The following is a 27,912-nucleotide window of genomic DNA, read 5'->3' on the forward strand; positions in this document are numbered from 1 at the left end:
AGTAATTAAAACAGTGTGGTTTTGACAGAGTAGTACGTCAACCAGTGCAACAGAATAGCGCAAATTCAGACCCCAGACCTGTAGATATTTGATATGTTTCAGTTGTCTTCAGGAAGCAAATTAACTAATCAATATACATCACTTAGATATTTTAAATCCCCATGTCATTATCCTCATGGAGGTTAAAAAATGAAATTGGATCTCTGCCTCAAATCATAAGCAAAAATCATTGAAGACAAGTTATGAAAAACAACTTTAGTATGAAATAGAAGAGTATCTTCAAGACTCCAGAGTAGAGAAAGATTTCTTAAATATGGCCCAAAATAGTGACACCCATAAATACAACATATCTTCAACATTAAAGTTAATATGTTTATTATAAAGGACACTTCAAAATAGAATGACAGACTACAAACTGGGAGAAGATTTTTTTTTTTTTTTTTTGTGATACAAATAATTATCAAGGTATTAGTATTATGTAGGATATGTAAAGATTGGCTACATAGTAGTGAAAAAAAAAAAAAAAAAGACAACCCAGTAGAAAAATAAGCAATAGATGTTAACAGACATCCAAAGATGAGGAGACTGAGTGGTCAGTAAACATAATATATTAGTTTTGTTATTCTTTAACAAATTACCACAAATTTAGTAGCTTAAAGCAGTACCCATTTATTATCTCATATTTGTGTAGGTTAGATATAAGGGATGATAAGATTGGGTAGGTTCTCTGTTCAGGGTCTCCCTAGCCTGAAGTCAAGGTCTATCCCAGCTGCATTCTCCTCTGGAACTCAGGGTCTTCTTTCAAGTGTATTCCTATTGGCAGAATTCATTTCTTGCAAAAATGATCCATCTTTAATTACTGGAGGCTGAAGTTCCCATTTTCCTACTAGCTGTTGGCCAGGGACCACTCTTAGCTCCTAGAGGCTGGTGTCAGGTCCTTGCCCCATGGCCCCTTTAATTCAGCAGTGGAGAACCTCTTTTATGTCAAATTCCTGTCACACTTTGAATTTTTGTGACCTTTGCAACCAGTCAGAAAAAAACACTTTGCTTTTAAAGGACTCCTGTGAATAGCTTAGCTCCACTCACACACAATCCTTCAATTTTGAGGTCAACTACATCTGTAGGTGAGGTCAAGTACATCTAAAAAAATGCCTTCTGCCGTGTAATGTAACATAATCATGAGGGTGACATCAGGGGATGAAGATCATGGGGGCTACCTTAGATTTCTGCACACTATACCTATGAAAATGTTCTCCACCTCTTTTGGAATCAGATCTGCACAGTAAGACCGTATAGAGATACCATTTTATACCCACTGGATTGTCAGATATTTTAAAAATCCAGTAATACCCGTTGTTAGTGAAAATACAGATCAGCAGGACTTCTGTTGTTGGAAGACAGTTCACTTTTTCATGGTAAATTTGACTTCATACTTTATTACCCAGGAGTTCATCGGAGTATTTACTTCTAGAGACACTCAGATATATACATATTAGGAGACACATACAGGAGTGTTCATAACCGTATTCTTGATAACCAAAAAATTAGAAACCATGTCCATTGACGAGAAAGTGGGTAAATTATTTTCTAACAATAATTGTATAGCAATAGAAATGAATGAATTATAACTACTCACAAAAAAAATCAATGAATTTTAGAAATACAAAGGTGAAAAAACATTTGTTTAGACTTTTTTCTTTAATGTTATTTTGAGAGCAAGCGAGAGATCACGGGTTGAAAGGCAAAGAGAGGGAGAGAGCATCCCAAGCAGGCTCTGTGCTGTCAGTATAGAACCTGACAGGAGGCTTGATCTCACAAACCATGAGATCATGACCTGAGCCAAAATTGAGAGTCAGATGCTTAGTTGACCAAGCCATCCAGGTGCCCATAAACTTTTTATTGAAATAGAATATACATAGTGAGAAGAACATAATTGTGTTTAGTTGATGAATTTTCATAAAGTAAAATATACTTCTGTAGCCATTGCCCATATCAAGAAAGAAGACTTTCTTATTCAGTACTGTACAACTTTAACACAGCTAAAAATCAAGAAAAACTGAATATTTTACATAGAGATACCCACATTTGTGGTGAAGCTATTTTGTTTTTAATTTTCTTTTACCTTTATTTAGTTTTGAGAGTGCGTGACTGTGCATGCAGGGGACGGGCAGAGAGAGGGAGACAAGGATCCAAAGCAGGCTCTCCACTGTGAGCCTGGAGCCTGATACAGGGCTCAGATTCATGAACCAACTGTGAGATCATGACCTGAGCTGAAATCAAGAGGCAGCCACTTAACTGAGCCACCCAGGTGCCCCAAAACTATTCTTTTTTTTTTTTTTTAATGTTTGTTTATGTATTTATTTATGAGGGAGAGAGAGCAGGAGCAGGGAAGGGTAGAGAGAGAGAGGGAGATACAGAATCCAAAGCAGGCTCCAGGTTCTGAGCTGTCAGCACAGAGCCCGACGTGGGGCTCTGACCCACAAACCACGAGGTCATGACCTCAGCTGAAGTCAGGTGCTTAACTGACTGGGCTACCCAGGCGCCACCTCAAAAGTATTATTTGAAAAAAAAGAATGACAAGCAAAAAATTCAGTGTATTGCTCACCTGTGGGGGATTGAGGACAGGAAAATTCAGAAGAAATAGATTTGTATCCACAGCATAATATGCCATTTCTTGTTATTAAATTGAGTGGTAGATTTATGGGTAAAGAAAAACTTTTTCATTACTCGGTTTCTGGTGATAGTTGTATAGGTTTTCCACATCAAGCAATTCTGTAGTTCTGTGTACTCATCAGTTGTGGGTTCTGCAGTTGAATTCATTCTGACACCGCCTACCCAGATTAGCACAGACAGTCCAGGTTAAGGGCTCAGTCCCACTAGACTGCTGTCGCTTCCAGACACCAATCCCAAATAGTGGATCTCCATGTTACCCACATTTCTAACTTGGCTACACATTGGAGATTCCCACGGTTCCCTCCTCAGGTACTGTAATTCACTGGAACAGCTTACCGAACTCAGAGAAACACTTACTACTTATTACTGGTTAATACAAAGGATATTATAAGGATACAAATGAAAGATACAGAGGAAGAGGAGGCACTTAGGGCAAAGTCCAGGAAGGTCCAGAGCACGGGAGCTTCTGTTCTTTTAGAGTTGGCAGTCCACCTTTCACTTTGTACGTGGATGCATTCATCAACTTGGAAGCTCTCTGTGAACCCCTCTGTTTAAGGTTTTTTATGAGGTGTCCTTTATGTAGGTACAATTGATCAAATCACGTACAGCCAGTGACGATTAACCCAACTTCCCAGCCTGCTCTCTTTGGAGATTAGGGTAGTGGCTGTAATCACATGCTTGGTTCTTGTGGTTACCAGCCCCCATCATGAAGTGTGTATGGGCCCATCTGGAGTCACTTCATTAGCCTAAACTCAGGTGTGGTTGAAAGGGGCTTGTGAGTAACAAAAAATGCTCCACTCACTTCTGTCATTCAGGAAATTCCAGGGGCTTTAGGAACTCTCTGCCAAGAAACAGAATGAAGACCAAATACATATTCTGTGACAATAGGTTTTATGTTGTTATGCCTCATTGTTTATGTATGCTACATGTATATGTGTATGCATATTTCCTAATAGGCATTATTTTAAAGAAAGGTAGATTGGTAAGGTTTATTTGATTAGAGAACGTATTTCAGATAAAAGCTACATGTGCAGGGGGAATGTAAATGTAAAGGGGAAATAAGTCACATTTAGAGTTCTAATAGTATGAGTTAAAAAGGTACATTTGTACCACATGATGGTAAACTCTAAATGAAGATGATACTCTGGAATTAAAATTCTTTTCTTTTTAAAAAAAATTTTTTTTAACGTTTATTTTTTTTTAATTTGTTTATGTTTGTTTAGTTTTGAGAGCAAGAGAGACAGAGCATGAGTGGGAGAGGGGCAGACAGAGAGGGAGTCACAGAATCCAAAGCAGGCTCCAGGCTCTAGCTGTCAGCACAGAGCCTGATGCGGGGCTCGAACTCACAGACCGCAAGATCATGACCTGAGCCAAAGTCGGCCACCTAACTGACTGAACCACCAGGTGCCCCAACGTTTATTCATTTTTGAGAGGCAGAGAGCATGAGTGGGGAAGGGGCAGGGAGAGAGGGAGGCACAGAATCTGAAGCAGGCTCCAGGCTCTGAGCTGTCAGCACAGAGCCCGACGCGAGGCTCAAACTCACGAATTGCGAGATCATGACCTGAGCTGAAGTCGGACGCTCGACTGACTGAGCCACCCAGGTGCCCCTTAAAATTATTTTCATTAAGGCATATTAAGATTTTGGTGAGATACCCAGTTAGAAAGGTATTTATACAAAAGAGAATTTAGGATAGAGTCTAACAAAGGTCAATCAAAGAATGCTTTTTATAAAGTCAGTATATTTGCAATATGAATAAAACTATCTGAATTTTGTGTTGAAAGAAATACAGGATAGTGAATGACATTCAGAGAATTTGGAGTTATGGCTCAGTTGAAATACCTACTCTGCTGTTTGATATCCCTGTGGGCAAATAATGGGAACTCTTTTAGTTTCTATAGAAATGACTATATTTCCTAGTATTGTTGCAGGGGCTAAATGAGAAGATGGAAAGGTCATGGCCTAGTGCCTACTATATGCCAAGAAGTCAATAAATGTTTTTAAAAGAGGACTTTATAAGTTCTTTTTCAAACAGATTTTAGATTTCCTGTGATTAAAATCAAAGTTGGTTACTTTAATAAAGAAAATACTAGGTACAATTATGGAGTAGCTCTTTATTGCCTGCACATTATGCTTTATTTTATAAATCAGATAGTATTTTCTCATGTTTAATACTTAATAAATATATTCTGTATCCTAGTGATTTTCCCTTCTGTTTTTACTGCAGATCAACGTAAGAGTGACCACCATGGATGCTGAGCTGGAGTTTGCCATTCAGCCTAATACAACTGGCAAGCAGCTTTTTGACCAGGTATCGTTTAACCACATGAAGTATGCAGCTTTTGACAATGTAGAGTGGAATACGTTGCAACTTCTTTGTATGTTTTTCTGTGATTTTACTGGTATTGCAGCAATGTGGCACTTGAAATTTTTCACGGTACCTATTCAAGATATCTGGCACAGTGGTACAGACACTGTTGTTTCTCATTCCTGCATTTGAGAGATAGGACTTTTTAAAATTAATTATTAGGTTGTTTTGTTTTCTTTTTTCTGTTTGTATCTTTTTGTTTGTTTAAATCCAAGTTAGTTAACATACAGTGTAGTAATGGTTTCAGGAGTAGAATTTAGTGATTCATCACTTATATATAACGCCCAGTGCTCATCACAAGTGCCCTCCTGAATACCCATCATCCATTTTACCCATCCCCCACCTCCCTCCCACCATCTACCCTCAGTTTGGTCTCTATGGTTAAGAGTCTCATGCTTTACTTCCCTCTTACTTTCCCCTTCCCCTGTGTTCATCTATTTTGTTTCTTAAATTCCACATGAGTGAAATCATATGGTACTGGTCTTTCTCTGACTGACTTATTTCAGTTAGCACATTACACTCTAGTTCCATCCACTTTGTTGCACATGACAAGATTTTATTCTTTTTGATCGTTGAGTAATATTCCATTATATATATATATATATATGTATATATATATACACACATATATATGTATATATACACACATATATATATATGTATATATATATATATATATATATATATATATATATATACACACATACCCCACATCTTCTATATCCCACATACCCCACATCTTCTATATCCATTCATCAGTCAGTGGACATTGGGCTCTTTCCATACTTTGGCTCTTGTTGATAATGCTGCTATAAACATTGGAGTGCATGTTCCCCTTCAAATCAGTATTTTTGTATCCCTTGGGTAAATACCTAAACATGAAATTGTTGGATCATAGGGTAGTTCTATTTTTAGTTTTTTGAGGAGCCTCTGTACTGTTTTCTAGAGTGGCTGCACCAGTTTGCATTCCCACCAGCAGTGCAAAAGAAATCCTCTTTCTCTGCATCCTCGCCAGCTTTTGTTGTTGCCTGAGTTGTTCATGTCAGCCATTCTGACAGGTGGGAGGTGGTATCTCATTGTGGTTTTGATTTGTATTTCCCTGATGATGAGTATCTTCATCTCTGGATGTTTTCTTTGGAAAAGTGTCTGTTCATATCTTCTGCCCATTTCTTCACAGGATTATTTGTTTTTTGGGTGTTGAGTTTGTAGTTCTTGAACCCTTTATCAGATACGTCATTTGCAAATATCTTCTATTTCGTAGGCTGCCTTTTAGATTTGTTGATTGTTTCCTTCGCTGTGCAGAAGATTTTATCTTGATGAGGTCCCAGTAGTTCATTTTTGCTTTTGTTTCCCTTGCCTCGGGAGACACGTCAGTTAAGAAGTTGCTGTGGCCAAGGTCGGAGAGGTTGCTGCCTGTTTTCTTCTCAAGATTTTGATGGTTTCCTGTCTCACATTTAGGTCTTACATCTACTTTGAGTTTGTTTTTGTGTGTGGTGTAAGAAAGTGGTCCAGATTCATTCTTCTGCATGTTGCTGTCCAGTTTTCCCAACACCATTTAGCAGGTATTTCTTTAACATCTGCTGTCTAAAGCATTGTAATGAGGACAAAAAAAGGATTCAAAGATACTGTGCACAGTGGGGTGGGTGGAGATCCTAGACAGAGGGGATGGCAGGAGCAGAGGCACAGGGAACTATAGGCTATAAGGAGGTACCTAACATCTGTTTGGTGTTGTAACCTCATGATAAGTGAACATGGGTGTCATATTAAGGAATTTGGACTATGGGTCTTCTCTTTGTTTTCTCACTCTTGAGTGCACATTTGAGTCACCAGTGGAGCTTTAAAAAAACAAAAAGCAATGCTTGGAAACCTCCTCCAGAGCTTCTGATGTAATTGTCTGGGGCCTACTGTAAATCATTAGTTAGTTTTTTTGTTTTTTTTTTCTTTAAGCTCTCCAGGTGTGCCCCGCTAGCTCAGTGGGTAGAGCATGAAACTCTTAAGTTCCCCAGGTTTTGCAGTATGATGATGTAACTGATGTTTTATTGAGAAGGGGAGGAAAGAGATTGGTACCCAGAGGCCAAGTGGTTAGGAAGGTGACTTGATTGCAAAAGGGAGAAAGGTGATAACATTTTGCAAGGCATGAGACTCCGGGGTGGATGTTTACGTCAACTTTTACATCTGAGCTGAGCCAGAGAGCAGTAGTCTGTGGTTAGACTTCCTTGAACTTAGAGAACAGAACAGGAGACAGAATTTCTAGTGTACAGCAGTAAGTAACCATGTAGATATTTTGGTTTTATTTTGTAGCATTCTATCACATACCGATCCAAAATATGATATAAAATTCAAAAATTCATGGAAAGTTATTTCTTTTCTTAACAAAGTATACTTAATCTTCCTGATTAGGTAATTGATGATCTTGAAAGCCCTGATAAGGTCTTTCTGTAAGATGAAAGGTTTTTTTGTGAGTGAGCAAATTCTTAAAGCAAAATCATAAGCAGCTACATGCACCATACCTTATACACATTTTACCTTGTGAACTAATATGATATCCTCTTCTCTTGATTCTTCTCGGCTTCCTGTTTGTGAATATATAGCTTATCTTACTTTACTTTAATGAATATGTGAATGGAGAGGTGCCTGGATGGTTCAGTTGGTTAAGCATTCAACTCTTGATTTCAGCTCAGGTCGTGACTCACAGTTTGTGGGATTGAGCCCTGTGTTGTCAGCCCAGAGTCTTTTGGGGATTCTCTCTTTGCCTCTGTCTCTGCTCCTCCCCCATAAAGTAAATAAACAGTTGAAAAATTTTAATGGAGTCGGTATTCATTGTACTTACTTTGTAGCAAGTTGAAATGTCATAGTGCAGTGTTTGTGTTAGTCAAAAACTAATGAGCAAGTGGGCCTTTTTGGTATTGCATATGAGAAATAAAACACTTGTTTTTTATGAAGCAGAGTTGCTTTCATTTGGATAGCAGGGGGAAAGGACACCTCCTTTATTATAGTGCAATACTGTGTAGTATAAGAGTGTGGGCTCTGGAGCCACACTGCCTGCGGTAGAGTCCCAGCTCTAGCTGTTTGATTTGCACAAATTACTTGTTTTGCCTCATTTGTTTCATTTGTACAATGAGGATGGTGATTGCACTCTTCCCTGAGGAGGTCGTTGTGAGTTAAGTGAGAATCCATCCATGGAAAGTACATAGGACAGCATTTGATACACACCCAGTTCATAGTATAAGTGAAGTTCTAGATAAGGAGTATGGTTATCTGTAATGTGCTCCCTAAGCAGTTATTTCTTGGAGTCACTGTTGTTTCCTGACAACTTTTCTTGAGTCCAAATGTTAGGATCTAAAACCAGGCTTTACCTTGAGTATAGTGAGCATATGGAGTGGGTTGGCAGGTAGGTAGGTTTAGGGTCTGACCAGGAGCAGACTAGAGATAGGGGTCCTCTCAAGCAAGGGTCCATAGCAGCCTAAATCCATCTGTAGCAAGGCCTTACTTCTGATCATGATGAGCTTGAGGTCAGCTGCTGTGCATAGGGGGCTCTAATTGAGTGCTTGGGGTCCTTTGGTTTACTGCCTGATTCTTCCCACATTATCCTTCACTTACAGCTTCCGCCTGTGGGATTAGAGTATTCGCACCCCTAAGAAGTGTTCAATATGATCTGTTAGGATGCAAGAAAAAAAAACTAAAATATTTATATTTTTGTCCTTTTTCAAGTTACTTTAAAAATACATGTTTTATAATGTATTACTGTGATTTTTGCCTGTGTATAATTTATAGATAAGTATACATATATTGTAGTTAAGTACCCAAGTATTTTTTTTTTTAAGTTTATGTATTTATTGAGAGTGTGAGGAAGAGCATGCTCAAGAGAGCCAGAGTTGGGGAGGGCAGAGAGGGAGACAGAGAGAATCCCAAGCAGGCTCCTCAGGACTTGAACCCACAAACCATGAGATCATGACCTGAATCGAAGTCGAGAGTCAGACGTTTGACTAAGCCACTCAGACACCACCTTCCTCAAGTATGTTTTTACGTACAAAAGTATGTGTCTGAAAGTTTCTGAGAACCCTTTGAGAAGTACTAGGAAAAGCACTGAAGAGATAGGGCCTCTTAAAGAATTTCACAGCTGAGCCTTCTTGTTCTTCCTGGTGTTTGTTGTGATGGTCTCCAGTTAGTTAAGGTACTGCCCTTTGTGCCCACTGTGGCAGATCCCGCCTTTCCTTAGCAAGCTCATGAATCTGGCAAAGCCTAAAGGCAACAGTTGAGGCAACTACTTTGATACATTGCTCTCCCTTGCTTTTGACCTAAGTAACTTTTCTTACTCTGCTGCTCTGAGCTGGAATATTTTCTTTGGCTCTGATGGGACAACCTGTCTTTTGCCAAAGTTAAATTACTTGGGATCTCCTTTGTGTAGGAGTTTGTTTTGGTTGTTTGGCATTGATCAGTTTTTGCATCAGTGTGAGTCTTTATATCCCATATCATGTAGAAATTTGTTTTTGTTTTTTTGATGATAACTTTTCCTAGCAGAGCTAAATGTTTTTTTCTGATTTTTAATTTTTTTGGTGTGTGTAATTTCAGTGAATTTTTCAAGAGAAGGAAAGTCAACTGAAGGGTTCAGTATGCTATCTTGAAATCCAAAAGCCTGACACATTTTTAGATATGTTTAAAAAAGAATTTTTTTAACATTTACTTACTTTTGAGACAGCGACAGGGTGTGAACAGGGGGGCGGCAGAGAGAGAGAGAGAGGGAGACACAATCTGAAGCAGGATCCAGGCTCTGAGCTGTCAGTACAGAGCCTGACACGGCGCACAAACTCACAAACTGTGAGTGAGATCATGACCTGGACCGAAGTTGGAGTTTAACCGACTGAGCCACCCAGGCACCCCTGTTGTTAGCTATTTTTAAAAAATAAGCCAAGAATATCACTTAAAACTAATGTTGAATATTTCTCTCAAGCTTTTAAAATACTAATAAACTCTCACCTCTCCTAGCTCATTTCCCTCACTTTCATCTTAAAATAGATTTTTTTTAAAAATAAGCTTTTTCCAAGTGTTGGTACATTCTTGGGTGGGTCCTAGCTCACCACTCTATTTACTCTAATACTTTTGAGTACCTTCCATGGGCTACTAATTCTTTATAGGATGACATAATTAAGATGAATAAGACAGTAATCTCTGTCCTTAGTTTTAAAGAATGAAGGAGGGTAAATAGACACACTGCTTCTCATACAGTTACTTATGATTAGATAGAATCAATGTCCCAGTAGCTATAGATACTAGATAAAGTGCTGTGGGAACATTAAGGAACAAGTGATTAATTTTATCTGTATAATAGGACAGCTTCATTCACAGAAGGTGTGTTAGTTGAGCTGGGCCTTGAGGAATAAATTATTCAAAAGGGGGCGAAAGTACAGAAGAAACATTCTAGGCAGAAGAAGAAGCATGAGCAGAGGTGCAGAAGGGTAAAATTTGGGCATGTTCCAAGAATGGTTTCTTGCTCAGTGAAGGAAGAACATAGAATATTTATATTGATGGTGGGTGAAGGGTATAGTAGAAGGGGGCATGAAATCACCAGCTGGATCATCAGGAGGTATGGCTTTTACATGTCCTCAGGGACTCTTATCACCAAAATGATACTATTTGCCTTGCCTACCCAGTTATGTAGTTGTGGAGATAAATTGAAATAGGCAAGTGGGATTATGACAGCTTTGTATCTATTTCCTAGACTTCTTGTGATCTCTTGGGGTCATGATGGGAGATGAGAAAGAAGAAGAGGTATAAAAAAATGGATCACATAAAATGGAAATGACATTATAAACTGTATAAAACCTGAATTTAAATTTTCAGAAATGTTCCTTTAATTAATACATGAAATTTAAGAAAGATCTTTATAACAAAGGAATATACCTATAATACCTCTGTGGTTTTGTTTTTCTTTTGAAATACAGGACCATTTCCTTATACTATGAATGTTGAACTGAAATTGAACTTTTTTTTTTAAGGTGGTGAAAACAGTTGGTTTGCGTGAGGTCTGGTTTTTTGGGCTGCAGTATGTGGACAGCAAAGGTTATTCTACATGGCTTAAACTAAATAAAAAGGTAAAAATATGTATAAAATTCAGCTAGTAATTAAGTTATTTTGAAGTTATGATCATGAATTTGTACTAGGAAAGCGCAGGGTCTGACTGACCTCAGACCTCCTTTTACAATTATCTCTGAGTCGTTAAAGGTGTCATGTCTTTTAATTCAATAAGTTACCATGAGGTTATCATCTTAGAAAAAGGAATGTTCACTTTTCCTGTTTGAAAACTTAACGTGTAGTAAATATTAGGTGTAACTGACTCAGTTTGACTTAAACATAAAGAATAAGCTTCTTATAAGTTTGGAATCTTACTTACACACTAGAGTCTTACTTATGGATTTAGAATCTTATTTATATTTCATATCCTACTTTCTTCTAAAAAAGAATTTGATATGAACTTACCATTTTTGTTGATGATGTTTGAAATTATTGTTCCAGGTGACACAGCAAGATGTTAAAAAAGAGAATCCTTTACAGTTCAAATTTAGAGCTAAATTCTTTCCTGAAGATGTTTCTGAGGAATTAATTCAAGAAATAACCCAGAGACTTTTCTTCCTTCAAGTTAAGGAAGCTATCTTAAATGATGAGATATATTGTCCTCCAGAAACAGCAGTTCTTTTGGCTTCCTATGCTGTTCAGGCCAAGTATGGAGATTATAATAAAGAGATTCATAAACCGGGCTACCTGGCTAATGATAGACTCCTACCCCAGCGGTAAGTGAAACATGTATTTTTAATTTTTTCATTTTTCAGAGAGCAAGTGCATGCGAGCAGGGGTGGGGGGAGGGGTAGAGGGAGAGTGAGAGAATCTTAAGTAGACTCCGTGCTGAGCGGAGCCCTAGACTAGGCATCTGAAAACTGAGTTTCAGACACCTTTTCGGGGTGCCTGGCTGGCTTAATTGGAAGAGCATGTAACTCTTGATCTCGGGGTTGAGTTCGAGCCCCATGTTGGGCATAGAGATTACTTAAATAAATAAACTTAAAGAAACAAAACAGTATTTAAAAAAGTTAAAAACTGGGGTGTCTGGATGGCTCAGTAGGTTAAGTATCTGACTTTGGCTCGGGTTATGATCTCACAGTTCTTGAGATCAAGCCCCACATCAGGATCTCTGCTCTCAGCACAGAGCCCGTTTCAAGATCCTCTGTCTCCCTTTCTCTCTGCCTCTGCCCCACTTGCACTCTCTCTCTCTGAAAATAAACAAACTTTAAAAACAATAGTGAAAAAAATAAAAAGTTAAAAACTTAATTTTAATTCTATAGAGGAAGTAATAGTTTCCTAAGAAGATAAAATAATACATGCTGTTCACCAAAGACTCAGGAATACGAGACACCTCATAATCTGTGGTTATTTAGCTTCAATTATTATTCCAACCCCAGTTCTTGTCTCAAGATTTTTTTTCAAGCATTGAATTAAATAGTTGATTACTAGCACAGTAGAATTTTGTTTCAGATAAGGATTAGTTTTTATTTTTAATTGAGATTGAAGTAATTTTATTTTTGTTGATGTATATTTGGCACACAGTGTTACATTACTTTCAAGTATACAACATAGTGATTCCACAACTCTGTGCCATAATTGAGGTATAATTTGTACTTCGTAAAATGCACAGGAGGTTAAGTTTTAAATCAGGGCCTAAGGTAAATATTATGTATAATCAACATTACCCTTACAGTTTCTTAATTTTTGGTAGAATAGGCATGCTTTATCTCAGGTATTACATAGATCTTTTTTTTCCCCAAGTTTTTTTTAAAGTTTATTTATTTATTTTGAGAGAGAAAGAGAGAGCAAGGGAGGGGCAGAGAGAGAGCATTCCAAGCAAGCTTCGCCTTGTCAGTGCAGAGCCCAGTGTGGGGCTCGAACCCACAAACTGTGAGATTTATGACCTGAGCCGAAGAGTTGGATGCTTAACTAATTGTGCCAACACAGGTGCCCCGATGGTTGTTCTTTTGTTAGATTAGATTGCTGTTTAGTTGAGCGCAAGATGAAGTAATTGGCTTCCATTTAATAGGTGATGTTTTATAATATTTTACACACGGGAATCATATTTAAGCAAAATTTAATTTTTTTATTTTAAATGTATGTGTGCTGTAACCCACTTTGTTTAAAAGGGAGGATGATAGCACGTGCCCTTCAAGATCTGGTCCATAATTTTGAAGGTACAGATAGGTGTTCTTCAGGTTGGTAATGTTTGGAGAACTATTTTAAGCTATCTGAGCTTAAAAGAGTCTTACTCATAAATGAAAATACTGGGCACCTGGGTGGCTCAGTCATTAAACATCTGACTTCTGCTCAGGTAATGATCTCATGTTTCTTGAGTTCGAGTCCCACTTTGGGTGATCTTGAGCCCTGCTTTAGGTGAACATGAGCCCCACTTTGGGTAATACATAAGCCCCGTTGTGGGTGAGCCCCACTTCTCTCTTCTCTAACCTTCCCCCTACCCACCCCTCCTGGGATTCTCTGTCTCTCTGCCCCTGATTCACTGGCACCCCTACCCCAAATAAATAAATAAGTAAATACATACATACATACAGTAAGTTTCCTTTAAAAAAATAAAATCAGAATACTAATTTTTGTATTTAAAATGGAGAAAATACTTTCATAGTGATGAACTTATTTTATGTATGGTATAGTACACTTTTTCTCACTAAGTACCCGAGGGGGGGAATTAGTAATCAGATTATTTGGTAGTCATAAATCAAACACAATTTGATGCCTTTGATGGATGCTATTCTTGTATAGAAAAACCTGGGTAAGCAATCTGTTCTCCCACAGTACAGTTTAGCTCTCTCGTGATGTGGATGATCAGATCCACCAGATAATATCTCTCTCCTTTGAAAAGAACTAGATATACATAAATTTTTATGTGCCACTTTTCTGACTTGGGCATCTAGGTAGTGGGTAATACGGTTTTGCCAAGATATGGGGAGAAGGAATATGTTTTTGGGGAGGAAGATTTCAGTTCTGAATCTACTGAGTTTGAAACATAACCAGTATAACCAAGGGAGACAGTATTCGTTTGTAGGTGTGAATCAGAACAAAGTCTGATACAGTTTTGGGAATAATCAGCAAATAGGTAATTATCCCATGGAATGAAAGAGATGAACTTGACAGTACATCTAGAATGAACAAAAAGCCTAAGACAGATCTTGTTGGAAGTTAATTTTTAAGTATAGGGGAAGTGGCTCCTGTAAGGCATAATTGAGAAAAAAATGCCAGAGTCCAGAATAATAGCAGAGGAATGTTAATCATGGAAGCCAAGGTATAAGGAAGGACTGGTTAGCAGTGTCAAATAGTACTAACAGGTCAAGTATGAGGGAGAACTAATGTGTCTGTTGGTTTAGCAGTAAGGAGATTGGTAGTGACCTTAGTAGAAGCAGCTTCCGTATGGTGTTGGTGATTGCAGCCCGATTGTGGTGGACTAGAGGCAGTAGATGCGAGGTATGCAAACGAAAGGTAGTGAATATGGATAGTTCTTAGAAGTTCGGCTGTGAAAAAGAAAATAAAAAACTAGGAAAGCATGAGTTTATAGACATGTTCTTTAAAAGATGGGAAAGAGCTGATTTACTGTAATTCCTTTATTCTCTCTACAAAGTTTTGAGTACCTGTTCAGTGCTGGTACCGGGCATATAGTGGTGAGCAATATGGATGTGGTGGTCCTTTGCCATCTAAGTATATATGTGTGAGTGTGTGCGCGTGCGCACATGTGGGGGACAATAAATCTGTCCCGTCATAAATGATGAAGTATAGATCCTGGGAAAGTGAAGAGAGAAGTCCCTTAAAAGCCCAGATAGACAGATTTAAAGCCAAGTCAGACAGATTAGCCAGGAAGAAAGACTCCTTTTTCTGGACAGAAGAAAGAGAGGGCGGGAATTTTTGAATACCTGCAGACTCCTACAGATTAATAGCACAAGTGTATTATGCAAAATGCAAACAAATGCTATTTGAAATGCAGGGTATAAAAAACTAGAACATAAATCTTACTGGCATCCAAGTTAACCCATACCTTCAGATTTATTTAATAGCATGATCCCAGCACTTTGCTGCACTGATTAGGCCCTCAAGGCTGATTACATTCCTCTTGGTGAGCAGTGGAGGCAAGGCAGCAAGAGAAAGTATAAAGACAAGAAAAATGTAGAAACTTAATTGCTCTAAGGGAGAAGACAAAACTTCTCTCCCAAAAAGCCAAGGGCTTAAAAGAGGATACATACACAGAGAAAGGAGCAGTGCATTGTAAGAACATAATGGTTTATTTGGGACCTCATTAAGGAATCCATTCTAAATAGTGAGTAACTTGTGCAAAGGATGACGACATTCTGAGATTCCTTTATACCGCCAAGACATTCCTAGGATTCACATAAATTTTTTATGCAGTTGAACGATAATATTTTAACACCACAGCTTTTGCTATTAATAAAGTAGGATCTGAGGATTCACCAATAAAGAAAGATGTATAATTATCATTATCTGACCCAAAGAGAATAGAAGTAAATAATCTGTAGTGTGTAGAGCAGATATATGCATGTAGAATTTGCTGGTTTGGTGTTAAGATATTAGTAGTAGAAAATAGGTTTGCTTATATTAACATAAGGAACACTGGGAGGATTAAAAAGAAACTAATAAAGTTATTTGGAGAGTGTGGGATGGTAAAAAGTATAACTTTTCACTTGTATAATTTTATGTAAAGTATTATCTAAAGAAAATAACAATTAAATTTAGCACCAAGGAAAGTAAATACATAGAGTAAAGGAAGAAATTAAGGCTGGAGAATTCTGATTTTCACTCTGTTCTCTTATTTTTCTGTTAGTAATGAGAAAGTCATTTTCCTTTTTTTTCTTTTGTCCAATAGTGTATTCATTGGAAACATTTCAATTCCCATAAAGTATCTGTGTAACTGTTTTTTAAAAATGTATTATTTAAAATAATTTCAGGATTCTAGAAACTTTTTATCTTGAGATAATTCCAGATTCACAAGCAGTTGTAAAAACTAGAGAGATTCTTTGTATCCTTCTCCCAACGTTTTGGTAACGTCTTGCATATTGGGTACGATATCAACTAAGATACTGATACAGTTCGCCAACCTGATCCAGATTTTATCAGTTTTACCTGCAGTCAGGCATTTGTGTGTGTGTGTGTTCTGTGCAATTTGATCATGTACATAGGTCTTTATGACAGCCACCATCACAGTTAAGGTACTGAATGAGTCTACATTTTTTTTAACTTTTTTTTTTTTATGTTTATTCATTTTTGAGAGATGGAGAGAGCGAGCATGAGTAGGGGAGGGGCACAGAGCGAGGGAGACACAGAATCTGAAGCAGGCTCCAGGCTCAGAGCTGTTAGCACAGAGCCTGATGTGGGCTCAAATCCACAAACCACGATATGACTTGAGCCAAAGTCAGACATTTAACCGACTGAGCCACCCAGGTGCCCTAAGTCTAGACTTTTAAATGAATGTTGATTTTTGAATCGTAGAGGCATTCTCATAGATTTTTTTTTCCCTTACAGTGTTTTGGAACAACACAAGCTGACAAAAGAACAGTGGGAAGAAAGAATACAGAACTGGCATGAAGAACACAGAGGAATGCTGAGGTATTTGGGTGGCTATTTTCTTAGTGTTTTTCCTCAAAGTATTTTTATTTCATAGCATGTATTAATATATCAGATTATCCCCCAAAGATCATTCAACTTATATGAATAAATATAAAGCACTACATTGTAATCCAAAGTATTTTTGTAATTTTTTTGGTATTACCTTTATTTAAGTGTATTACAATAAACTTTATTTTAACAGGGAAGATTCTATGATGGAATACCTCAAGATTGCACAAGATCTAGAAATGTATGGAGTCAACTATTTTGAAATAAAAAATAAAAAGGGAACCGAATTGTGGCTAGGCGTTGATGCTCTGGGTCTGAATATTTATGAGCATGATGACAAGTGAGTAAATTAGTTGCATGGCAAAAACTAGTCATTAATGATCTGTATGGCTTTAATTTTATGCTGTGTCTGTAAAAGTTCTTTTTTGGCTTGATTACTCTTACTGCCTTTTTTTTTTTTTTGCTTGCTTAAATGATTAGTTAGGGCCCCATAGACTTTTGGATATCATGTCTCCATCTTTGCAACATCTTATAGCTTCAGAGTTCTGCTTCTCAGTGTATTTATCAGATGGAGTGATTCACTTCTTTTGCTCTCTAATGAGTTCTGTCCAGTAAATTAATTAAATTTGTTCCCTGTATAGGTGAAGAATAATTCCTTAAATATTATGCTGGGCATATAGGTTGAAATTGAAATTAACATATATAAGATATCAAGAGCAATGAGAATGAAATTAATAGATACATGATTTATTGTATTTTGTAACACCTTTTTTTAGACATTTATAGGAATTGTTTTGAATTTTTTGAACATCAATAAAGTAGAATATCACTATATCAAGTAAGCATAGTAGATAGTGTTGTTATTATTATTATTATTATTTTTTTTTTTTTTTTTTTTGAAATTGACCAGGTAGTAATTTTTATATTGGTATAAAATACATCAGACTCTTAAAATACTTTTAGGAATGATAGCTACAATTGCTTTATATTTTCTTTAATTTATTTGCTGTACCACATAAACATTTAAGTCCATGCCAGTAATGTCTTCCTCTAAGGCATTTCTCTTTATTCTGTCTAGAATTTTAGTTTCATTATTACAAATATCTGATAAAATAAACATTTCTAACAATAAGTCTAAAAGAGAGCATTTTACTAATTTTACTCTAATAATATAGTTTTTACTTATATTACCAAGCAAGTTAAAAGGCTGTATCATTCAGAATAGAATATCTTGAAAGTTTTGAAAAGCAAAATGGATTTACAGACCCAATTTTGTGGCCCAAATCTTTTTTCCCTTTTCTTTCTTTTAAAAATCATTGAATTAGTTTCTACTAGACTACCCATTATAAATATGCTTACAGGTAAAAATGGGGAATATGAAAGAGAAGGGGTTAGCTCAGGATGGGAAGGACTAAGATTTGAGATTGTGGACTAAAGGGATTTTGTTCTTATCTATACTGGTTCACTTTTTTTAATTTTTTTTTAATTTTTTTAATGTTTGTTTATTTCTGAGACACAGAGAGAGCATGAGTTGGGGAGGGGCAGAGAGAGAGAGGGAGACACAGAATCAGAAGCAGGCTCCAGGCTCTCAGCTGTCAGCACAGAGCCTGACGCGGGGCTCAAACTCAAAAACTGTGAGTTCATGACCTAAGCCGAAGTCAGTCGCTCAACTGACTGAGCCACTCAGGCGCCCCATCACTTTTTTTTAAATAGCTAAAATCTGTTGTATTTCCAAAATATTTTTAGAAGTCAAAATAGTGGACAACTTTAAAAGCCTGGTTAGGTTCGTTTAACAGTTCTGCTACTAATTGCCTTTGTGACCCTGGTCAGGTTATTAACTCTTTGAAATTCATGTAACTGCCAGGCTCACCTCACAGGATTGTTGTGAGAATTACATGAGGAAGTTGCTTTAGAATTTTTCAAAATAATGTGTAAACATAGTACAGCCTTACCTAAAAAATACTGTGTTCCTTGTGGTGCCTGGGTGGCTCAGTCACTTAAGCATCTGACTTCAGCTCAGGTTGTAATCTTGCTGTTGGTGGGTTCAAGCCCTGCATCTTGCTCTGTGCTGATAGCTCAGAGCCTGGAGCCTGCTTCTGATTGTCTCTCTCCCTCTCCCTCTCTCCCCCTCTCTCCCCCTCTCTCCCCCTCTCTCCCCCTCTCTCCCCCTCTCTCCCCCTCTCTCCCCCTCTCTCCCCCTCTCTCCCCCTCTCCCCCCCCTCCCCCCCTCTCCCCCCCCCCCACTCCACGCTTGTGTACGTGCGTGTGCTTGCTCTCTCTTTCTCCCTCTCTCTCTCTCTCTCAAAATAAATAATAAATATTAAAAAAATAAGTGTGGGGGCGCCTGGGTGGCTCGGTCAGTTAAGCGTCTGACTTCAGCTCAGGTCATGATCTCGCGGTTTGTGGGTTCAAGGCCCTCATCAGGCTCTGTGCTAACAGGTCAGAGCTTGGAGCCTGCTTTGGATTCTATGTCTCACTCTCTCTCTGCCCCTCCCCTGCTCACGGTCTGTCTCTCTCTGTCTCAAAAATAAAACGTTAAAAAAAATAATAAAAAAAAAACAACTGTGTTCCAGCACCCCCCCCCCTTTTCAAGCAGGTAACTTTGACATTTGAATGACCATTAGAGGGCAGTATAAGTCGTGGATATTGATAAAGTTTTATGCAGAAAAAATTATTTGCTGTGCTTCAGTTCTTAATCTCCTTAAGAATTAAAAGAACTATCAATAGGTAGAAATTCATACTCAGTTCTCAGAAGACTGATTAAAAAGATGTCTTTTGGCCAGCATGGATGTCATAATCATTTTGCACACTTGTTATTGGATAACAGTGACAAATTTGATGGGTAGTTTGAACAGTAAAATATATGAAAAGCAAAAGAAAATTGTTATTCCAGTATGTGTGTGGTGTGGTAAAATGGAGGTAAGTGCTGCATAGGTTTAACGTTGGAATTCCAGCCCTGTCATTGACCCAAACATTGGTGTGTGTGAATGTCTTAACCTTTTTTCTTTGGAGGTAGAATTCACATACCATAAAATGAATCATTTTAAAGATACTGAAAATTAGGGGTGCCTGGTGGCTCAGTCAGTTAAGTGTCCAACTTCGGCTCAGGTCATGATCTCATGGTTTTTGGGTTCGAGCCCCTTGTCGGGCTCTGAGCTGGCAGCACAGAGCCTGGAGGCTGCTTGAGATTCCGTGTCTCCCTCTCTCTGCCCCTCCCCCATGCATCCTCCGTCTCTCTCTCTCTCTCTCTCTCTCTCTCTCTCACACACACACACACACACACACACACACACACACACACACAAATAAACATTAAAAAAATTTAGGGGCGTCTGTGTGGCTCATTCAGTTAAGTGTCCAAGTCTTGGTTTTGCCTCAGGTCATCATCTCACAGCTTGTGAGTTCGAACCTTACATTGGGCTCCGTGCTCACAGTGTGGAGCCTGCTTGGAATTCTCTCTGTCTCCCTCTGTCTCTGCCCCCCCCCCACCGACTTGTGTGTGCTTTCTTTCTCTCCCCCCCCCCTTAAAATAAACTTAAAAAAAAAATTAAAGATACTGAAAATTGTGTTTTTAATGTTATTCACAAATACTCATTTTTAAAGTAAAGAGAGGAAGGAATTAAAAAATTTTCATATTTAGTAACAGGTCTATAAATCACACGAAAAGTTATGAAGACTTCTTTTTTCCCTCTCCTTAAACATTTTTAATAGTTGTAGCAGCTTGATTCTAAATAGAGCTAATACAGAACCCCAGGAAGCTCAGTTCTGCACTCTGGGTTGCTAGTGTTTTCTAGGTAATTTTAAGAAAGCAAGTGTGATGCTTTCAAGGCTCATGACGCATTTATGAAATCCTTTGATAGTTATTCTTTGTTTTATGTGACTTAACTGATCAAGTTTCCCCTTAGAAGATAATGTCAGTAGTATAAGTAAGGTAATGCATTTGAAAGTCTGGCACTCTTAAGACTGGTCATTCAGCTAAATTGGCCCCAAAATGTTAATGAATTTTGCCTTTTGTTTCTTCTTTTAAGTAAAGGAATGCTTTCATTTTTTAAGGTTAACACCTAAAATTGGTTTTCCCTGGAGTGAAATCAGAAATATTTCATTTAATGACAAAAAATTTGTTATAAAGCCAATCGACAAAAAGGCACCTGTAAGTAAAATTCTTTATGTTCTGTATTAACTCTTTTTTAATTTCTGCCACTTTGCTGTGATAATCATTTGAAGAGTGGCATCGTTCATTTATTGACTTGCTCCTGACTCGCTCTTTCCATAGTTTAACTTTCCCAGTGAGAAAATAATGAATGCTAGTAAATATACAAAGTTTTAATCTTTTTTATGACATAAATATTAGGGTTTTATTTTAACTGAGATTCAGCTATAAGGTGGGTGATGTTTGTTAACAATCCTCATTCCTAAGAAGCAGTTAAAACACTTGTTCGCTGCTAGCCTTCCTAGTCCAGTGCAAACATGGCCTAGTCACTTGGAGGTAGGAAGTTTTATGATTTCTGAACTGTGTATAATACGACATTTGAATTCATACCACATATTAAAATTTAGTGCATGTTATTGTGAGAGACACTATCTTCATGAAAATTTTAATTCAGAAACTTTATGTTTAGGATTTTGTTTTTTATGCACCTCGTCTGAGAATCAATAAGCGGATTTTGGCTTTATGTATGGGAAACCATGAACTGTACATGCGGAGAAGGAAGCCTGATACTATTGAAGTGCAGCAGATGAAGGCTCAGGCAAGGGAGGAGAAACATCAGAAGCAGTTGGAAAGGTATGGAATTTAGGTCTGTGATGCGTAATTGAGTAGGTGAGCTAAAATTTAAGAATGCTCAGTTTTTTTAGCATTCTCTGAGCTTACATTTTTGCATTGTTTTCATTGTATTAAAATGGAATGAGTGCTCTCCTTATCCTCTTCCGAAATGAGTGTTTGTACTCTGCGAGTGACAAATCTTTGACACGTTTCTGAGAGGGTAGCTTCCCATGATTTCACAGATGTACTTTTTTTTTGAACATACTTGCTTTTCCCTGACTCACTGGTTTGGGTACCATAGTGGTTTGGAATTTTTCAAGTTTGTTTCCCTTCTGACTTGTATTTCCAAATTTTTCAGGATAAGAATTGCTGAATATTTTGCTTTAAAGCCATATCAGTGACACTGTTGAACTCAAGTGAAAAGTCATTATACAGAGCAACACCAGGACCCCCCGCCAGTGACACTGATGTTATCAACCACCGTTACATAGACTTTTGAAAAAGATACTGTTAAATATCCTAGAGAGTTCCTGAAAGGGATAGATAATGAAAGCCTGTGGACGCTGGAACCAGATGACCAGAGTCAGCAGCATTATTCCCAAATCTCATCCTAGATTGACTTGGATTTTAAAATTAACTTTCATTGAGGAGATCTTTGTAGTATAGAATAATACAGTCGTTTAAGAAATGAGTGGGTCCTAAACAAAACAAAACTGAGGAGCTCTAAACATATATAAACTTACATATTTCAAACATCTTGGAAATAACGCGATTTGAATATAAGAATTAAATAGGTCCTCTGCTAGATAAAATTTTACTAGTTACCGTTTTTAGTGTTTGTGTTTAATGATGTTTTTGTTTTGTTTTTTTCTTAAATGTTCTCTGTAATTTAGATAGCTTTCCTCAGGTTGTCTGCCTTAGAGAAGTCTACTGTGTTGCCAGACGTTTTTTTATGTAGGCATGAAACTTTCCAGTAATTCCTCACCCCATCATTAAAGATACTAACTTGGATTGACTGTGCTCTGTCCCTTTTCACTGCTCTCATGTAGCTTAGGATCACATTGTGGTTTTAGGTTTACATGCTTTTTAAAGTGGTTCTTATTGGGGTGCCTGGGTGGCTCAGTCAGTTAAGTGTCCGACTTCGGCTCAGGTCACGATCTCACGGTCCGTGAGTTTGAGCCCTGCGTCGGGCTCTGGGCTGATGGCTCAGAGCCTGGAGTCTGTTTCCGATTCTGTGTCTCCCTCTCTCTCTGCCCCTCCCCCGTTCATGCTCTGTCTCTCTCTGTCTCAAAAATAAATAAAACATTAAAAAAAAAATTTTTTTTAAAGTGGTTCTTATTGGGGCTTTACTTTCTATATATTCATAGCCATCATAGCCTCTCCATTTCCCTCACAAAGACTAATTTTTTTCCTTCTTCCCTTCCTTCCTTCCTCCCTTCCCTCCTTCTCTCCTTCCCTCCCTCCCTCCCTTCCTCCCTTCTTCCCTCCCTCCCTCCCTTCCTCCCTTCCTTCCTTCCTTCCTCCCTTCTTCCCTCCCTTCCCTCCTTCCCTCCTTCCCTCCCTCCCTCCCTTCCTCCCTTCCTTCCTCCCTTCTTCCCTCCCTCCCTCCCTTCCTCCCTCCCTCCCTTCCCTCCTTCCCTCCCTCCCTCCCTCCCTCCCTTCCTCCCTTCCTTCCTCCCTTCTTCCCTCCCTCCCTTCCCTCCTTCCCTCCCTCCCTCCCTCCCTCCCTTCCTCCCTTCCTCCCTTCCTCCCTTCCTTCCTCCCTTCTTCCCTCCCTCCCTCCCTTCCTCCCTTCCTTCCTCCCTCCCTCCCTCCCTTCCTCCCTTCCTTCCTCCCTTCTTCCCTCCCTCCCTCCCTTCCTCCCTTCCTTCCTCCCTTCTTCCCTCCCTCCCTCCCTTCCTCCCTTCCTTCCTCCCTTCTTCCCTCCCTCCCTCTCTCCTTCCCTTCTTCCCTCCCTCCCTTCCTTCCTTCCTCCCTTCCTCCCTTCTTCCCTCCCTCCCTCCCTCCCTTCCTCCCTCCCTCCCTTCCTTCCTTCCTTCCTTCTTCCCTCCCTCCCTCCCTTCCTCCCTTCCTTCCTTCCCTCCCTCCCTCCTTCCCTCCTTCCCTCCCTCCCTCCTTCCCTCCTTCCCTCCCTCCCTCCTTCCCTCCTTCCCTCCCTCCCTCCCTTCCTTCCTTCCTTCCTCCCTTCTTCCCTCCCTCCCTCCCTTCTTCCCTCCCTCCCTCCCTCCCTTCCCTCCTTCCCTCTTTCCCTCCTTCCCTCCCTCCCTCCCTCCCTCCCTTCCTCCCTTCCTTCCTTCCTTCCTTCCTCCCTTCTTCCCTCCCTCCCTCCCTTCCTCCCTTCCTTCCTTCCTTCTTCCCTTCTTCCCTCCCTCCCTCCCTTCCTCCCTTCCTTCCTTCCTTCCTCCCTTCTTCCCTCCCTCCCTCCCTTCCTTCCTTCCTTCTATGCATTCTCACCCTTACCCGTATCCTCTCTTTGTCACTTCCCATCCCTTCCCTTCCCTTCCAGGCCCATGTCTAAGATCTCCTGTCATGAGTTAAAAAAAAAAAATCACACCTCATACATATCACTCCATAAAATGCCCTCTTTTCTGCTTCCCTGCAATGTTGATACATGATTTCCATTCTTAAATATGTTTGCCTATTTGTCCTTTATTTCTCTCCCATAGAGGAGTGCTGGATGGCTTCTAGTGTATGTAGTGTGATTAATAAGTACCATTTGGTGATCGTACCGTATTTGAGTTACTCTGAAGCCCAGATGGAAGTGGAAGACTTGAAGTTTCCTTTCTCACGCAGTAACCATGCCGTGATTTCTGTCTCAGATAAATTTTACAACCTTTCACTGGCAAACATTTATTACCTCGTACCGTGTAGGAATTTAGTCACCGTTTAATTCATTCGAGTGCTCAGAGGAGGTTTTACGTTACTCTAGCACACAGGGATCTGACAGGTCGTTCAGAAATGGCGTGCCGAGCCTTCATCTAGTCCCTGCTTTCCAGATCAGAGAGAGAAAAATGACAGCCGTACGTGTGGAAGCAGTTGTGGTCAAGCCCTCTGGCAGAGTAGCCAGCAGTAGAGGGGGGAGGGGTCGCTTCGCTAGCGCTGCCTGTGCTGCCGGAGTGGGGAGGGGGCGGCAAGGCAGCCTCTCTCCCGGAAGTGCCATTGTGCGTGGCCGTGTTCTGTCACCTGAACTCCCATAACTGGATTTGTGGCAGTGAAGGCGATGTTCTGTACTGTGGGTTGTTGGGCTCTGCAGTCTGTGCTCAAAGTTCTTTACATCCAGGTTGAATGATAAGTCACTCTGTAATTCCTGAACATTTTTTTGGATGGCTAAAATCGTTACCAGATAAAAAATGGAGACAGTTTAGGGGCATCTGGGTGGCTCAGTCGGTTGAGCGTCTGACTTTTGATTTTGGCTCAGGTCGTGATCTCACAGTTCGTGGGATCGAGCCCCGTGTCGGGCTCCATGTAAACGGCGTGGAGTCTGCTTGGGAATCTCCGTCTCCCTCCCTCTCTGCCCCTCCCTGCTAGTTCTCTCTCTCTCTCTCTCTCTCCCCAAATAAATAAATGTATATATATATTTAAATGGACACAGTTTAGAATCAGATACCTACATACCAGTTGTAGCTTAGCCGTGCGGTATTCTGTGTCATGGCCGGCTGCTTGTGTCACTGTGACCCAGCTTCAGGGTTGCAGAGATTTTTGTGAGAAAGAACGACAGTGGCATACAGACATTTAGCTAAGTCCCTGGCGCTTAATAAGAAGTATAATAATGCTTAATATTATTAATGCATAGTCTGGATGGAAGCTGAATATAAGTTAGCTTTTACCCTTTAAACCTGTACTTGGGTTCATCTGATATTCTTTAAAAGGTAAGGTAGTCTAAAATACTTTATTTTCTGCATGTTAGTGGAGAATTGAGAGTTTATTAATATGTTATATATGCTCTTAAACTAGAACGACTTGGTCAAATTAGGGTTTCCAAACCTAAACTCCGAATAAAAACTTACATTTGTGGCTTTACTTAACCACAGGAGGCTTCATGGGAAAATGCACCTTTACTAAGGCTTGAAAGTTAGAAATAGGCTTAGAGTTAGTTAGAGAGGGGTGCCCTTGAACTTCAGGTTTTGGCCTGATGTACTAGGTCACCATTAGCTGTCTGTCTTACTTCTTGTTGACTTGTTATAACTCTACCCTTTTGCTCCAAAGCTGGAGCCTCTTTCTGTGGCGGGACAGTTAAATATCTAGGAGCTGCAGGAATTTTTAAGTTTAGGTTTATAGAGTAAGGGAAAAAAGCTTCGATGATAAAACTTTGCTAATGACTTTATCAGAGACTGGAAATTGAGATTTTGTGCCTGAAATTCAGAATTGACACCAGATGGCAGTGATGGGTTTTGGGGGGAAATTTAGATGTACTCAGATAAGAATCAGACGTGAAATCATCATTGATTTTTATTTTTATTTTTTTTAATTTTAGAGGGAGGGTGAGTGCTAGCAGGGAAGGGGGCAGATAGAGAGAGGGAGAGACAGGGAGGGAGAGAATCCTAAGCAGGGTCCATATTGAGCCTGGATGCTATCCGGGCTATCCCACAAACCTGAGATCATGACCTAAACTGAAATCAAGTCAGACGCCCAGCCAACCGAGTCACCCAGGTGCCCAAATAATTGATTTTTTTTAACTAAAAAAAGAAAATTATTCCCATTAAAGTAATGGGAATATTGAATATTGATTAAATTTATGAAATAGTATATTTCTGGCCCTCAACATAGAGTCTGACCCCTGGTAAGTTCTTGGTAGATGTTTGATGAGTGAATTTGGCTATATTTAGAAGAAACAGTCTCATTAGGCCCCTGGCAGATGCAGGAGATAAAACTGGCCATTTGGGGGCGCCTGGGTGGCGCAGTCGGTTAAGCGTCCGACTTCAGCCAGGTCACGATCTCGCGGTCCGTGAGTTCGAGCCCCGCGTCAGGCTCTGGGCTGATGGCTCAGAGCCTGGAGCCTGTTTCCGATTCTGTGTCTCCCTCTCTCTCTGCCCCTCCCCCGTTCATGCTCTGTCTCTCTCTGTCCCAAAAATAAATAAAAACGTTGAAAAAAAAATTAAAAAAAAAAAAGAAAAAAAAAACTGGCCATTTATATCAGCTTAAGTTGGTGCTACCTTAGGAATTAAAAATGTGTTAATTCATGTTAATGATTGAACATTCTTGCCTTCCCAGGTTATTTTACTTGAAACAGTTTAAGTAAAATAGCCTTGTGTACTCCTTTTAAGCCTTCTTATTTCTCTCAACAAAAGTGTGCAGTTAACTCCTTTTGTGCTGACCTGTAATGTGTTGTCAGAATTCACCAAGTATGTAAGTGATAATTCTCCTAGCTTCCCCCCACCCCCCATTCAAGTCCACATTAAAAATATGCTTTGTATACAGGGATATATCTGACAGTTTTACTTTCCTAGCACTTCTGTAAATTTTTACCTTGAAAATCTTTCCACAATGGCTAAGTTGTTAATATCTTTTTAAGCAGTCCTGGATGACATTTCCTGTGACCTCACAAAAAGAATGCCTTGTAATCCCGTGCATGTGCATATCACAGGGCAGTCTTGTATTTTCAACTGGATGGTTTTTTGAGATCAGCTGAATATAATGAAGACTCTTAAAATACTTATACTTAGGGGTGCCTGGGTGGGTAATTCCGTTGGGTGTCTGAGTTGGGCTCAGGTCATGATCTCGCAGTCCATGAGTTCAAGCCCTGCATCAGGCCCTGTGCTGACAGCTCAGAGCCTGGAGCCTGCTTCGGAGTCTGTGTCTCCCTCTCTCTCTGCCTCTCCCCCACTCAAGCTCTGTCTCTGTTTCTCTCAAAAATAAATATTAAGACAAAATTTTAAATACTTACACTTAGATTTTTCTTAGTTTACTCACAGTATTTGAGTTTCACTTCAAAATTTCTACATATTAGTATGTAACAAAGCAATTCTAATTCCTCTTAAGGGCACAATTAGAGAATGAGAAGAAGAAAAGGGAGATAGCAGAAAAGGAGAAGGAGAGGATAGAACGTGAGAAGGAGGAGCTAATGGAGCGTCTACGGCAAATAGAAGAACAGACGCTGAAAGCCCAGAAAGGTAGGAGCTTCTGTTCAATGTTGGATTCACAATCGTTCCTCTTTTGTCAGATGTAATATTTCCTTACTCTGTTAAATCTTATTTGTCTTGTAGAATAAGTCCACTTAGTTGTCAGATTAATACATACTGGAATCACATCCGAAACACATTTAACTGAGGCGCATAGAATGTTCCTGTGTTCGTGTGTTCTTTCTTTTTTATTTATTTAAACACGGAGCTGTTTTCATGTGTACCCTTATTAAATGTTGTAAATGAGTGCATATATTAACTTTTCCCCCTTACTGTTCAGGGTTCTGTAAACACACATTTTCACTACTTGCTAGCATTTCAA

General features: G+C 39.2%; 1 protein-coding gene across 2 annotated transcripts in view; it reads left to right on the top strand.

Moving 5' to 3' along the window:
- Positions 1 to 27,912, top strand: part of RDX (radixin) — a 95,766-nt gene that overhangs the window by 19,694 nt on the left and 48,160 nt on the right. For both annotated transcript variants that reach the window (XM_086679172.1, XM_086679173.1), the window contains exons 3-10: positions 4,899 to 4,982; positions 11,036 to 11,131; positions 11,553 to 11,827; positions 16,617 to 16,700; positions 16,903 to 17,049; positions 20,763 to 20,859; positions 21,329 to 21,492; positions 27,451 to 27,581. In XM_086679172.1, the coding sequence (XP_086535298.1) occupies positions 4,899 to 4,982; positions 11,036 to 11,131; positions 11,553 to 11,827; positions 16,617 to 16,700; positions 16,903 to 17,049; positions 20,763 to 20,859; positions 21,329 to 21,492; positions 27,451 to 27,581 (1,078 nt within the window). The remainder of the gene's footprint in view (positions 1 to 4,898; positions 4,983 to 11,035; positions 11,132 to 11,552; positions 11,828 to 16,616; positions 16,701 to 16,902; positions 17,050 to 20,762; positions 20,860 to 21,328; positions 21,493 to 27,450; positions 27,582 to 27,912) is intronic.

This window comes from Puma concolor, chromosome D1 (genome assembly GCF_028749965.1).
Source record: "Puma concolor isolate L17-30 chromosome D1, mPumCon1.1.hap2, whole genome shotgun sequence".
Classification (NCBI taxonomy): Eukaryota; Metazoa; Chordata; class Mammalia; order Carnivora; family Felidae; genus Puma; species Puma concolor.